The following is a 15,365-nucleotide window of genomic DNA, read 5'->3' on the forward strand; positions in this document are numbered from 1 at the left end:
TGTGTGGGGGGGGGGGAGATAAAGACATTGAAAGGGCAAATGGTGAATATGGGGTAAAGACAAGGACAGAGACAAATGAAGATTCTGAAAAAGTGGTGAGATACGGATATAGGTGAGATGGACACAAAGAAGGGTGATGCTGGAAAATAGGTGGAATGGTAATTCTGACAGAAACAGAAGGGAAATGCTGGATCAAGGAGAGATGGGGCTCAGGCTGGATGGAATGAGGAGAAATGCCTTGTTGGCCCGGAACTTCCTCTCCTACGTCAGAATTGACGTCAGGGAGCGGAATGCTGGTCAGCGCGACGCTTCTGCAGGGAAAGCTTGGGACAGCGGTGGCTTGGGGACTATTCCCCGATGGCGGTGGCAGCAAACCGAGTGGCTTGGGGGAGGGCACGGAGAAAGAAAGAAAGGGGGCAGACAGAGAGACAGAAAGAAGGGGGAACAGGGAGACAGAAAGAAAAAGTTGGGGGAGAGAATGAGGTCTGGAGGAGAGGAAACATACAGGAGGCTGAAAGAAAGGAAGAAAGATTGGATGCACAGTCAGAAGAAGAAAGTGCAACCAGAGACTCATGAAATCACCAAACAGCAAAGATAGGAAAAATGATTTTATTTTCAATTTAGTGATCAAAATGTGTCTGTTTTGAGAATTTATATCTGCTGTCTATATTTTGCACTATGGCTCCCTTTTACTAAACCGCAATATTGTTTTTTAGCGCAGGGAGCCTATGAGCATTGAGAGCAGCGCGAGGCATTCAGCGTAACTCCCTGTGCTAAAACCTACTATTGTGGTTTAGTAAAAAGGGAGGGGGTGTATTTGTCTATTTTTGTATTTTGTTACCGAGGTGACATTGCATAGAGTCATCTGCCTTGGGAAATGTATATGGCAGATATCTTTGTTTTGTGTTCAAAAGAAAAGGAAATGCATTTCTGGTTTTATTTCTACAGTGTTGAAGTACTTGTTGGCCCTTGCTGTGACTGGTGGGGATCCCCAAGCACCGCCAGCAGAGGACCTCCTCTAGAGATGGTCAGAACTCCCCTCCACCAAGCGCAGCAGTTGCTGGCAGCAACCATGAGCCACTGAGGTGCCAGCATCTGTGACTCAGGGACGCTACTGCTGCCTGCCAAGCTTGGCAAAAGGGACCCCAGGCCAACTGCAAAGGAAGTCCTCAGCTGACAGTTTGTGGGTTCTCATCAGCTGAGTATTTATATTTTATATTTACATTAGAGGTTCTGGTAGAAACCCATTTACAAAGTATGTATTCTTCCCAATTAATATTTCCAAATTAATAGTCTCTTTGCTTATTTGTAAATGGGTCTCTACCAGAGCCTTTAATTCAGTAGCATAATTAAATAAAATAACTATTTCTGAAGTTTATAGGGAAGGATGGTGACGGAGGGGATTCCTCGCGGGGACGGGTGGGGACGGAGGGGATTCCTCGCGGGGACGGGTGGGGGCGGAGGGGATTCCTCGCGGGGACGGGTGGGGACGGAGGGATTCCTCACGGGGACGGGTGGGGACGGAGGGATTCCTCACGGGGACGGGTGGGGATGGGTGGGATTTTGGCGGGGACGGGTGGGGACGGGTGGGATTTCTGTCCCCGCGCAACTCTCTATTTGGGACCTGGTTTGGCCACTGTTGGAAACAATACTGAGCTTGATGGATCTTCAGTCTGTCCCAGTATGGCAATTCTTATGTTTTTATGTAGGTTCATTACATTTTTCAAAAGCTTTGTTGGAAGTTTGTAGTAGTTCTGAAAAGTATTCCAAACAAATGCAGAAATGGCCACAAGAGGCACGAAAAATAAGTGCTAGCTTTTGCATAAGGAAGTTGAGTTGGGAAAAAGGAGCAGAAGTCATACGTAGGTGTAGAGAGTGATAAATTGTGTAAAATGTCATTGACTGAAGATTCAGGCCAGGCAAAAATCTAAAATGTTACAGAATGCTAGGAACAGTACTGTTGAACTGTCTTATGTCAGAGTCTGCTTATTCCACTGAATATGATATTGTGATTTAGTTAAGTGGCTGTTAGTGAAGCTGAGCTTTATAGTAAGTAAGAGGTAAAAATAAAGCTTGTGTGCAAAGGCACACCAAACAGATATCAATGCACACTGCTCTGTCATCTTGTGCATATGCATAAAGCAGCTGCAGTGAGAATACCTGATTTGCCAGTTTTGTTTTGTTTTTTCTTTACCTCTAGTGTTCACACTGTGTTTTCCAATAGTGTTCTTCATGGGTCTTCTGCCTCAGGTGAACACATTTGTGATGTACATTTGTGAACAGCTGGATATTCATGTTTTTGGTGGTAATGGTAAGTGCAGTTTTAATCCTCTTGTTGATTGATCAGATACATAATATGATCAGAGAGAAGGAGAGAAAACTTATAAACGGCACATTCTCTCCCAAAACTTCAGTGGAGACAGTCTATTTAACATGCAGAATGATGTTTCTTTTGAGGTGAATTTTATATTTATGAAAATAAATGATTAAAATCACTGGGTCCCATAATGAACTGGCAAAGTCATAGTCATAATAAATTAATACCTTGTTTTCCTGAAAATAAGCCCTAGCATGATTTTTGGAGTAGGACTTAATATAAGCCCTACCCTCGAAAATAAGCCATAGTCGCAAGTAGTACGCTTCTCCCCAACCCTCCCCCCAGCCACACCCCCCACTGACCTTTCCATCTCTCCCCCGCCAACTGCAAGACCTTGTAACAAACAGCAACGTCAGTAGCAATCTAGATAGGCTGCTTCGGGCCTTCTCTCGCTCGGGCGTTCCTCTGCCGCATCACTGATGATCTCATCAGCAACGCGGCACATGGAACGGGTGAGAGAAGGCCTGAAGCAGCCTGTCTAGATTGCTGCCGACGTTGCCATTTGTTACAAGTTATTTCGGTCTCGCGGTTGGCAGGGAGAGATGGAAGGGTCAAGGGGATGGGAAGGATAGAAGCTGCAATGGTTCTGCTGCACAAGGGATGGGAGGGAGGGATAGGAGGGAGTGCTAGAAAAATGCTGCACATGTGGGGGAGAGAAAAGAAATAGGAAGAATTGGCGTGGAGGAGAGGAAGGGAAAGATGATAATTGTACATGAAAAAAATAAGATCTGCCCCGAAAATAAGACCTAGTGCCTTTTTTGGCCCCAAAATTAATTTAAGACAGTGTCTTATTTTCATGGAAACACGATATGCGTATTCAATGCCACAACCATGTCAGCACCATCTGTTTAGATTTAGGCCTAGGCCTATTTTCAGACGTTATCTGTTTAGTGGCTGAATATCACTATTAAAACAGAATTTCTAGTGACACCTTCACCTCTCCCTTAATCCCCCCTCCTAATTACATCAATTAAAATCACTGAAAGTTCAGATATTATATTGGTCCAGTATTCATATAACTTTTGAAGATATATGGATAAGAAAACTATGTATTTTACCACTAATTGGCAAATGCAAAGCTTGCTTTTTGTTGATTTTTATAATTATGTTCAAATCAAAAGATTTTGGCACACCAAAGGTAATTCAAGTGATCAAAAACTAGGCAAATACAATGTAATATAAATATTATTTTAGAAATTATACAAGATTAAGTATAATGGATCACCCACATTAGTCCACTAAATAAAGAGGAGAAGATGGAAAAGGAGCCAAAAACAAAATCATTGAAGCTAAGGAGCCCAGTGAAGTTCAGCAGAGGCACAGAGAAAAAATATGGAGTGGATTTCTTCTTCAGTATGCACGCAGCCATGGGGACACAATCCATCTGTCTAGAATGTCTCACCTATCTACTGGAAAAGAGTTTACATAATCTCTTTTTCTTGCAAATGTTCTGAGTGAGTAGTTTGATAATATAGTAACATGTTGTGCTTGTTAAGTATTTACCATGTTTCCCCAAAAAAGGCGGTAGGTCTTGTACAATGATCATCTCTCCCTTCCTCTCCTCCACTCCAATTTTTCCTATTTCCTTTCGCTTCCCCATATATGCAGCATCTTTCCTCCCCTCCCTCCCATCCCTTGTGCAGCAGAGCCCTAGTAGCTTCTATCCCTCCCTCCCACCCCCGCCCCCCACCCCCGCTTGCCCTTCTATCTCTACCCACCAACCACGAGACTGAAATACCTTGTAAGAAACGGTAACGTCGGCAGCAATCTAGATAGGCTGCTTCAGGCCTTCTCCTACACAGGAGTTCCTCTGCTGTATCACTGATGTCATCAGCAATGCGGCACATGGAACGCCCCGACGAGAAAAGGCCCGAAGCAGCCTGTCTAGATTGCTGACCCCGTTTGTTACTAGGTATTTTGGTTTTGTTTTTAGCAGGGGAGAGATGGAAGAGTCAGCGGTGGGTGGGGAGGGGGGCGGGGGGAGCACAGCTGCTGGTGATTAGGGCTTATTTTCAGGGGTAGGGCTTAAATTAAGACCTACCCTGAAAATCATGCTAGGGCTTATTTTCGGGGTAGGTATTATTTTCGGGGAAACACGGTAGTATTACATTTACATGCAGAGAGTTTTTATAGAGTGGCCTTATAAACCTTGTCATTCAATCTTAGTGAAACAGACCATAAGAATCCAAAATTATAACACAAAGCCTTATTATCCTAGGTGCTTGCACCCAGGGTGATAGACAGATACTTCTAAGGAGGCTGTGACAGACACCCTTACTACCTCGGCACCATCAGCTTCACTCCCTCCGACTGCAAGAGTGATAGATTTTAGTTCTCCTGTCTTAACTCCCCTAAAATTCTGCTGCATTTGATCTGGCGAAATCTCTTCCTTGTGTACCAATTGTAAGGGTGTAACACTATAGGTTTAGGATTTACAGTTTCCTCAACATTCTTAATTATACTGACATCATTGGTCTGTGCTCTGTAACTCTGGGAAAGACAGTATTCCTACAGAGATACAGGGGAGAGAGTAACATCCAGCTTAAGTTGGGGAGTAATTCAGACCTCTTTCCAACAGCAGGCTCTCTGCCCATTTGTTGAGCGGTTCCACTAATGAATTTCCCAGTGGTGTGGTATGAGGAATTAAGCTTCATTTCCCCTTCCATTTGATTATCTTGGCAGAAAAAAGTAGGAAAAAAAAATATTTGAGGAAAGTAATAGAAGAACTTAGAATTTGTGTGTGTTCTCAGGATGCCATCTTGGGTCCGCGCTTGAAACCATAACTTTCTTTGAATATCAAATTGAGAATTTGAAGTGAGATTTATTTTGGCTAAGTAAGCTCCATTCTCTTTTCTTCTGTGTTCTTTGGTCCTGATATGCACATCATAGCACTTGTCTACTACTAGAAATTAATACAGCAGTGAGGTGGGTCATACAAAATAGGGGGGTTTTAGCCAAATTTTTAATCCACTCATCAAAACATCTAATAGAGTACAACAAAATATAAAATAACATAAAATCAAAATATATATGAAAGATACATAAAACAAGGTTACAGCATATATCAAACTAAAACTTGCAGGGTTAAAGCAGTAGTTTTGAAGGCTTTTAGAATGATGCCTAATATTTTATCAGTGATATGAGAGAAACATTTTAAATACTAGCTTGCAAAAGTAAACCAAGTACACCAGTGAGTAATCGGTTTCCCTTCTAATCACTGCCACTATTCCTGTTCTCTCTCTGCTGTAATAAAATAACTTTCATTGAGGTTCCTGGAATGCCACTTGATTTGTAAAGGGCTATCTCAAAAGCTTTCAGTTCCAGTGAATTAATTATTTTGGAATAGGTAGGATGTATTCATAAGATGTGTCAAATATCATAAGCCTAGTTGAATATTGTACAGCATGCAGTTTAATATGCACAACCGTATAAAAACTGATTGGTCTTTGTCTCTTTGCTTTGTCTAGCCACCACAAGCCTTTTTGCAGCACTTTACAGTTTTTTCCGTAGTATTGTGACAGTAGCATTACTGTATGGACTCTGCTATGGTGCTTTAAAGGTAGGCAAATAAACTGATGTACCAAATATCTATAAACATGTATTTCTGAAAGTTTGTCTTATTTGTGAATGCTACTAGTAGCCAGTGGTGTACTGGAAACTTATTAACAATAGGTGCGCTCTCTGGGTATAGCCAGTATTGCAGTTTGGAGGGTGGGACTTGTGTGTGTGTGTGTGGTGGGGGGGCAACACATTCCTCTCTTTCCCCCTGTGCAGGCACGTTAGGCATACCTTTGCTGGCAGGGATGCAAAGCCCCGCCAGCCAAATTAATGGACTGCCGTTTCTCCCTGCTGCTTGTTTCTGGTTCTGAGCAGCGTGCCAGAGCTACTTGCACATGCTCAGAGCATGCACAAGAAGCCCAGAGCCAGAAATGTTCAGCGGGGAGCTGCGGCAGTCTGTCTATTTGCTATTTATTTGGCTGGCAGGGCTTGGTATCCCTGCCAGCAAAGGTAAAGGGGAGTTCAGAGATGCCAAGGGTGGGCCATCTCAAAGCTGGAGATTTATGCTGGAGATTGAAGGCCAATGAGTGAGGTTTTTCTCATGGGCCCCAGCCATGTCTAAAAGAAGAAGCACATTCCAAAACCTGAATATACTAATTAATAAATAGAAAATAAAATTCTTTTTTTCTACCTTTGTTGTCTGGTCATTTTATTTTTCTTATTGTATTGATCCCAGTCTCTGGTTTCTGCTTTCTTCTTTTGACTGTTTTATCAGAATCTCCTTGTCCATTTGGCATTTCTTTTCTCTTCATGTCTGCGCTCCATCATCTCTTCATCCCTATCTGACCCAGCATCACCCCCATCTTCCCACCATGTTGAGCACCTACCATCTCTGTGTTCCTGTTCTTGCCCTGCCACTTGCTAGCATTTCTCCCTCTCTCTTCCCTCCCTCTACCACCCCCCAGGGGGTCCAGTAAGTGTTCTACTCTCTTCCCTCATTCCTGTTCTGTCTCTGCTTTGCAGAGCTAGCACCTCTTTCCATTCTTGTCTTCACCCCCCACCCCCCATTGATTCTCTTTCTTCCCAATCTGATCTCCCTGTCCAGTACCTCTTTCCTTCCTTTCCTCCACCCCTGATATAGCACCTCTCTCCTGCTTTGTCCTCCCCCTGCCCCCCACAATCTGGTACCTTTCTTTGCTTCAATTTTTTAATGTAATGTCGGCACTGTCAGCAGTAGCATGGTGCCTCGGCCAGTCCTGCCCTTTCAGTTCCTCCAGGGCAGGGACGCATCTGAAAGAGACCCCCAGGATTGGATGAACCAGCCTGATATTGCTGATGAAGCTGGCACTATATAAAAGAATCACATCAAGGGGTGGTACTGGATTGCAGGGGAGGACAAAGAGGGAGAGAGGTGTTGCATTCAAGGGGAGAGATACCTGAGCTGAGCCTCTGGGGAGGAGGATGCCAGGAAGGGGGGGGGGTCCTGATCCCAAATTTTGGGAATCAGTAGTTAAAATAGCAGCAGGGGGCCTACTTTAACTGGCTCCCATTAAGAACATAAGAAGTTGCCTCCACTGGGTCAGACCAGAGGTCCATCGCGCCCAGCGGTCCGCTCCCGCGACGGCCCATCAGGTGTATGACCTGTGAAGTGGTTCCTGACCATTTCTATAACCTACCTCTACTTCTGTCTGTACCCCTCAATCCCCTTATCGTTTAGGAACCTATTAGAGAATGACACGGTGGCGGTTTACCCGCGGCCACCGTGTTTAGCCGTGGGTAACCCGCCAAAACGGGGAACAAAAACTAGCAGTCGCTGCGGGGACGGGAACAAGGCCATTCACCGCCCCGTGGAGCGGTGAATGGTCTTGGCCCCGCAGTGAGGCATGAAGGATCGCGCGGTCCCCGCAGCCCACATCCGCCTGCTCAATCGATCGTAGTGATTAGCCAGCTCTCTCCCTTCTCCTCACCTTAGTTTGTAGGTTTTCTTTTTCGGCGACCCGCACGCTATCAAAGAGCCGCGCACCCGCTGCTGCTCAGTTTTGATCTTCTGCTCTGACGCAACCGGAAACAGGAAGTTGCAGCAGAGCAGAAGATTGAACACTGAGCAGCCGCGCGTGCGCGGCTCTTTGGGAAACGTGCAGGTCGCCAAAAAAGAAAGCCTGCAAACTAAGGTGAGGAGAAGGGAGAGAGCTGGCTAAACACTAAGATCGATTAGGCAGGCGGGTGGGGGCTGCGGGGACCGTGCGTTCACCCGTGTTCCCGGCTCAAACTGGAAGGAGGGAGTGAAAGGGAAAAGGATTCTGGGCCAAGGAGATGAAGATGGAAAGAAAAACCCACAGCAGGAAAGAAAGGGAAGGACAGGCAGGTGAGCCAGATGCTAGAAGCAGGGGGGGGGGGGGGAAGAAAGAGGGGGAAAAAAGCTAGATGGGGTTGAAAAGAAGAGACACTGGTATGGAAGAGGAAGATAGGGGAGAAATATGGACACAGGAAGGTAACAGAAAGAGGGGAAATTATGTGCATGGGGCATAGGGACAGAGACATAAAGGGGACATGCCATGGGGATGGTATATGGACACAGGGGGGGGGGGGCAAGGCAGATACATAGGGGAGATATTAGAAATGGGGAAAATAGGAGCACAGAAGCGAGATGGTTTGTGGGGATGGGACAGGGACCGAGCTCGCAGGCTCCAGTGACTTGCACAAATTACATTGTAACGTGCCATGAAAATAAGAGGGAGGAAAGTAGATAGATAGGCCACGCGAGAGGAGCTGAAGGTGTGGTAGAAAGGAACAGATGGTAAAGGAGGGAGGGAAGGGTGGTGGTGGAAAGGAATAGGACAGACATTGAAGGAGGGTGGAGAGGAACAGACCCTGAAGGGAAATGTGGAAGACAGAATGGGAAGAAGACAGATGCCAGACTATGGGGGAGCGGAGGGAAGAAGATGGGTGCTAGACCAATTGGGGTGGGTGAAGGGAGAGGCACAGTAACAGCAAATGGAAGACGCAGAGAGAAGACACACAGTGAATGGAAGGAATTGAATGAGAAGATGTGGAAAGCAGAAACCAGACAACAAAGGTAGAAAAAAAATTATATTTATTTATTTTTGCTTTAGGATAAAGTAGTATATTAGTTGTGTTGATAAAAATTTATAAACAAAGCCCTGCCAGCTGAACATCTCTTTCTCTAGTTCAGCAGCAGGAACTTTGATTTATAAGAAAGGAATAAGCTAAATATTACAGTACTAAGGCTTATATGGATGCAGCGGGGACGGTGACGGGGCGGTGAATGGGATGGCAGTGGCGGTGACAGAGCGGTGAAAGGGATGGCGGTGACAGTGACGGGGCGGTGAAGGGAACGGCGGTGACGGGGCAGTGCAGAGGATGGTGGGCCAGGAACGGGGCGGTGACGGGGACAGATTTTTCCCCGTGTCATTCTCTAGAACCTATCTAAACCTTCCTTGAACCCCATTAATAGCTAAAGTTATTGAGAATCCAGTAAAAAACAGGTAGCATGAATCTGAGAGAATGCATAAAAAGATTTTTTAACAATTGTGGAGATGTGGGCTGAGAATGTTAGACAGTTGTCTATGGTAAACCCTAAAATCTTTAGTGTCTTTAAAAGAAATTTGGTCATCATATATGGCTGGTAATCAGAGGAGTGGGGGGGTACTAAAAGGAAAAAGGACAGCGATTTGCTTTAAAGCATCCAGTTTTAGACTATTTTCAGAGAGCCTGATTCCTTTGTGTTATTTTGTAGGTGCTTTGCACTGGCATCCAAGGTGAGAGTTTCAGATTAAAAGGAGAACAAAGGCATGCAGGAATGTTGCATTTTTTGCTAGTGTATCTTGGAGAAAAGTGCAGATTTAGCACAGATACAAATGCAGATCATAAAAGTTATTCAGTTGCAAAAATTATAAAGAAATTGTCATAGATAAATGCAAGAAAATAAGGTAATAAATTTAAAAATATAAAATTTAATCACCACAGAAATGCTCATTGAAGCTTGATGCTAATCTTGAAAAGTAGATTTATAAATGAGACTGATTTGAATTTATTTTACATTTTGATGTCTGTCTTCTAGATCAAACCATTCAACCGAACACTCTATGATAGGACTTACAACCAATATTCAATATCACTTAGAATTCAGGGGTGTCCAACCTTTTGGCTTCCCTGGGCCATATTGGCTGAAAAAAATTTTCTGGGGCTGCACAAACGCGCAAATGCTGCAGCAAGACAGAGGAGGAAGCCGGCAAGACAGTAAACACCCGGGGGCAGCAGAAGAAAGCACTGCATCGCCCTCGACTAGGGCCGCACAAAATACTTCACTGGGCCGCAGGTTGGATACCCCTGACTTAGATCATCACAAGTCTGTTCTTTTGGTTTCACTTGACTTATCTGCGGCATTCGACACCATAGCCCATCATTTACTCATTAAAAGACTATCCTCAATTGGAATCTCTGACCAAGTACTAAACTGGTTCAAATCATAGTTTCAAGATCGTTCAGCTAAAGTTATTTTTAATAGCTCATCATCAAACACTTTCGCCAGTTCATACGGGATTCCTCAAGGTTCAATTCTTTCCCTACTTTTATTTAATATCTTTTTATCACCTCTCATAACCCTCAGTCAATCTATAGGATTCTCCTCCTATGCATATGCAAGATGATATTCAGCTCCTGTACCCCTTAAATACAGCAGATATCAATGAGATAACAACCATAAACAACAAACTAAAACAAATAAGCCAATGGCTAAAGGATAATATATTAGCATTAAATGCAACCAAATCTTCTGTAATGTTTTTCCCATGGAAAAATGATCTTACACTTTCATCACAGATTCTCTTAGACAACACCCCTCTTCAAAAAGTAACCACAAGAAAAATATTGGGAGTAACATTAGATCAAGAACTTACCTATCATGACCAGATTAGTTCAGTGGTTAAAAATTGTTTTTATAAATTATGTCTCATTAGATCCTTATCAAAAGTCTTAAAGCACAAGGCCCTTAACATTCTAATACATTCATTAATCATTTCAAGACTGGATTATTGTAACTTTATATCAGGGCATAACACAAAAAGAAATAAGAAGATTACAGATAATACAAAACACAGCAATAAAAATTATCACTAACTCAAAAAAATTCGATCAAGTTACACCACTTCTACAAGCAGCTCATTGGCTACCAATCACACATAGAATAACCTTTAAAATTTTACTGTTAACTTTTAAAATTCAACAAACTCATGCTCCAACTTTTCTACATCGTTTCTTAACACCGTATTCTCCATCCAGGGCATTGAGTTCAACACAACAACAGCTATTAACTATTCCTTCATTAAAGATAATAGGAACCAGAAGATCTACCATTTTCTCAATTATAGCACCCCAGCTTTGGAACAATTTACCAATTTATATTCGTAATGAATCTTCTTTAGAAAAATTCAAGCGTTCCTTAAAGTTTTTTGTTCAAGGATGCTTTTGAAAAATAGACAACAAAATTTCACAAATCACCAAACTTCTTAGATCTAAATTAGATTTCTGTATAGATTATAGTCATCTTTTCTCTTCTTTTTTTTTTTTTTTTCTTTTTTCTCTCCTTTTGTGTTACCTACCAAATGTGTTCCCCGTTAAATGTTTTCTTTCTCTCTTTAAAGATTGTAGTTCATCCCTTTCACCTTCCGTACCAGTTATGTATTAGAATGGATAGAATTTGATTGTAATTATGTTAAAGAGTTTTGTTCTACCCCCCATTTTTAAAATGTTATACGCTTTGAAGCTTTTGATATTGCGTACATAACAAAAAATTTAATAAACTTGAAACTTGATAAGAGCATTTTATTGGATATGCTTTGTCAAAGGCTTTATGAAAGTAAATTTTTTGTGATCAAATGCATAGTTGTGTTTTATCTTTTGAAAGCCAGTTTCTATATACTGAAAATTTGCATAAAAAAGACACAGTCAAAGTCGTGTTTTTCATATAGAAGATTTTTCAAGATTCTGCAATAAGAGGTAGCAGATTTATCTGGAACACTTACATTACATTAGAATTTATGGATTGCTAATATGTCCCAGAGGGGAGTTCAGTATGATATCTAGTGCAATGTGTCTAGTAGTCCTGAACGCTAGGGGTTATGTCCCTGAACCCACAAGTTGATTGCAAAAGGATATCATACATCTTTCAACTTTTCCTCCTTCCCAGTGGGCTGACCCGTGCTCCTTCAGTTTTCTCTTTTGCACACAAGTTGAGAAGGCATTTTTCTGATCTCTGGGGGCGTTTTTTGAGTTTTGTTTTTGGATCTGATTTTTGAGGCTGGGTGTTCAGAGGTTCTCTTTAATCTGGGACTTCTGCCTTGGAGAAGAGGCAGACTCACTGAGCCGAAATCTGCAGCTAGCAGGATTAATCTTCAAAGATACCCATCTTGCCAGCCTGCTTTAATATTTTTAGAGCTCAGGGGTAGAGAATGACACGGTGGATGTTACCCACGACTAGCCGCGGGTAATCCGCCAAAACAGTGGAAGGGGGAAAGGTGCGCGGCCCCCTCCCTCCTTTCTACGAATCTATCTCCCTCCCTCCCCCTTACCTTTGCTGCACATTTTAAGGTTTCAGAGTACTTGTTGAAAGCTGCCGGAGCCTACGTGCATTACGTGCGTATGTGGGCAGAAGCTTCTCCTCTGACGCAACTTCCGGTTGCGTTAGAGGAGAAGCTTCCACCCACACAGAGAATTTTAAATGAATCAAATGCGGAGTAACATTGGTCATTTAGTTTCGCTTTACAGAGTAATCATGCTGCTGACTTCTGAAGAATTTGAAGACAACATAGATTAGATGAGGAAATCCCACAATATATTGAACTGCAATAATCTATTCTGGATATTACAAATGCATGAATGAACATGTGTTGTGCTTCAAAATCTAGAATAGAATTTATAGATCTAATTCTATGTAGCCAATAATAACTTTTCTTTAGTACCTGGGAAATATGAAAATCAAAGGAAAGTGCTGAAAAAGGGGATAGAAGGGTATAGATAGAGGAATACTGCACAGGTCCTGGACCTGTTGGGCCGCCACATGAGCGGGCTGCTGGGCACGATGGACCCCAGGTCTGACCCAGCGGAGGCATTGCTTATGTGCTGAATCAAAGACTACTCCCAAGTAACAAAATGAATTGACAGGCTGCAAATAAATTCCAAACAGAGATAATTCCAAGGAGATAATAGTCCACCAATCCAACAAACTGTTGTTTTTGAAGGATTAAGAATCATCCCATGAGCTTTGAACCAAATCGATATTGCATCAATACAACTTTGCAATGGTGAAAGGAGAACCCAAACACCATTCATGCACACCTCCCAATCAGAGGTGTCAAATGCAAAAAAATATACAATGGCCTACTGGCCACGCAGGCAGCGAAACTTGACCACCAATTATCCAATCTACTGATAACTACAAAACCTTCAGAAAAGAAATTAAAACCCTACTATTCAAGAAATCCATCAAGACAAACTAACTCCACAGAAAGTATCTTAATCCCCCAAAGTAAACTGCTCAACTAAGTAATCTCTTCCGGAACTGTCCAGATAACCTCTAATGTAATCCGCCTTGAACCGCAAGGTAATGGCGGAATAAAAGTCACAAATGTAATGTAATGAAAGGTCAATATTGAATGGTGAAACAGCAAAGGTCAATAATATGTCATCAACATAAATAAATGCCTTGATATGAAAATCTGAAGTTGTAAGTGGACTTAAAAAAAAATATTAACTAGTAGAGGGGATAGGATTGATCCTTGCGGTACTCCACAATCCAAGTGGATGAAGATGAGGAATAAATGAGGTTAAAACTCAGAATTTTCTATCAGTGAGATACAATTTAAACCATGATAAGACTGTACCATCGATTCCCAATGTAATTAACTGACAGATTAATAATGAATGATTAACCAAATCAAAAGTGGCAGAAAGGTTAAGAGAGACTAATAACACAATTTTACCAGCATCCAAATAAGAATGTAATTCACTATTTAGAGCAGCAGTAGTAGTTTCTTTGCTCTGATTTGTTCGGAATCCCATTTGCCGAGGATGTAAAATAAATTTCTTGTCAATAAAATCCAATAGTTGCTGAAAGACAATCTTTTCTGTAAATTTAGAATACAGAGATTAGAAGTTGGGCAAAAATATTCAGGAAGGTAAGTAATGGTTGATGAATTTTTAGAAACTGGTGATACATTTGCAATTTTCCAAATTGAGGGGATGATACCAGAAGAGAGGCTAAGATTAACTAGATGAAATGCTAAAGACATGAGTCCATGTCTTTCAATTTTCAGCCAGTTTGATGGAAGAGGATCAGAAAATTATGTAGTAGAAATTAATTTGAGAAATGATTTTTGAGAATTGTATGACTGAAGGAATAGAAAAGGAACTCCAAGTTTCCAATCCTGATTTAGAATTCCTCTTACTAACTAAGAAATTAAAGAAGACGCATCAATAGAAATCGGTTTTTGCAGATTTGAAATTTTCATCTTTAAGTAAGATGCAAATTGTTCTGAAGATGGGAGAAGATCTTCATCCAGTTTTGTAAGAGAATTTGATAAAATGAAAAAGATTGTCCTAGATCTCAAGTCTGTCAATGTGGCACTGAAAGTGCTTCATTTCTGAATAGAGGCTATATGTTTGGTTATTGTGGCAAGGTGATTGTGGCAGTTGCCGCTTAGCTCCGCAAGGCAGGGGTACAGGTGCACCCATAATTGGCTGATTGGCTGATGAGAGCACAATCCAGGGTAGAAAGAGAGCAAGCAGTGATGTGTGTGTTCCAGCTTTTTCAGGACCTGGGATGGATAGTTAATTTTTTTTTAAAAACCATTTGGTTCCCATTGGGCTGTGTCTTTCTTCCAGAGCCATGCGGATAGAAGCTTACAAAACAGATATTGGACCTCCTGCAGAGGCCAGTTCCTTCTGCATGGCATTACCTTCAGGTTTTGGGGTCAATGGCAGCGACAATAGAGGTGGTTCCTTGGGCAAAGGCTCTTGGGCATCCTCTTCAAGACTCTCTACTGTCCCGCGCAGACTTGATTTATCTGCAGAAGGACAAGAATCTCCGATTATCAGTCCACATGGGTCTTCTGTATCAAGGTCAGGTTTCATGGAGAACCAGAACATGGCATGGCTCTTGAGCAGGCAGCCATAGTTAGGAAAGGTTATTCGGAAGTGGTCATTGCCACTCCATCGACAGTTGGACAAGTTTCTGGAGGAAAGGTCCATAGTCTGCTATTGAAATAGACATGGTGGGGGAAACTGCTTCTTGCCCTGGGATTGATAGCATGGAATGTTGCTACTATTTGGGTTTCTGTCAAGTATTTGTGACCTGGATTGGCCACTATTAGAAACAGATACTGGCAAGATGGACCATTGGTATGGTCCAATATGGATGTTCTTATGCTCTTAGGATTTAAAGAAAGGTGAAATGTAGACATAACTTTCCTTG

The 15,365-nt window shown here is 42.3% G+C and overlaps 1 protein-coding gene across 1 annotated transcript in view; it reads left to right on the forward strand.

Annotated features, from left to right (window-relative positions):
• PCNX1 (pecanex 1) overlaps nucleotides 1–15,365 on the forward strand; it is a 311,984-nt gene that overhangs the window by 207,086 nt on the left and 89,533 nt on the right. The window contains 2 exon segments of the mRNA XM_033952015.1: nucleotides 2,201–2,311; nucleotides 5,845–5,936. Of these exon segments, the coding sequence (XP_033807906.1) occupies nucleotides 2,201–2,311; nucleotides 5,845–5,936 (203 nt within the window).

This window comes from Geotrypetes seraphini, chromosome 7 (assembly GCF_902459505.1).
Source record: "Geotrypetes seraphini chromosome 7, aGeoSer1.1, whole genome shotgun sequence".
NCBI lineage: Eukaryota > Metazoa > Chordata > Amphibia > Gymnophiona > Dermophiidae > Geotrypetes > Geotrypetes seraphini.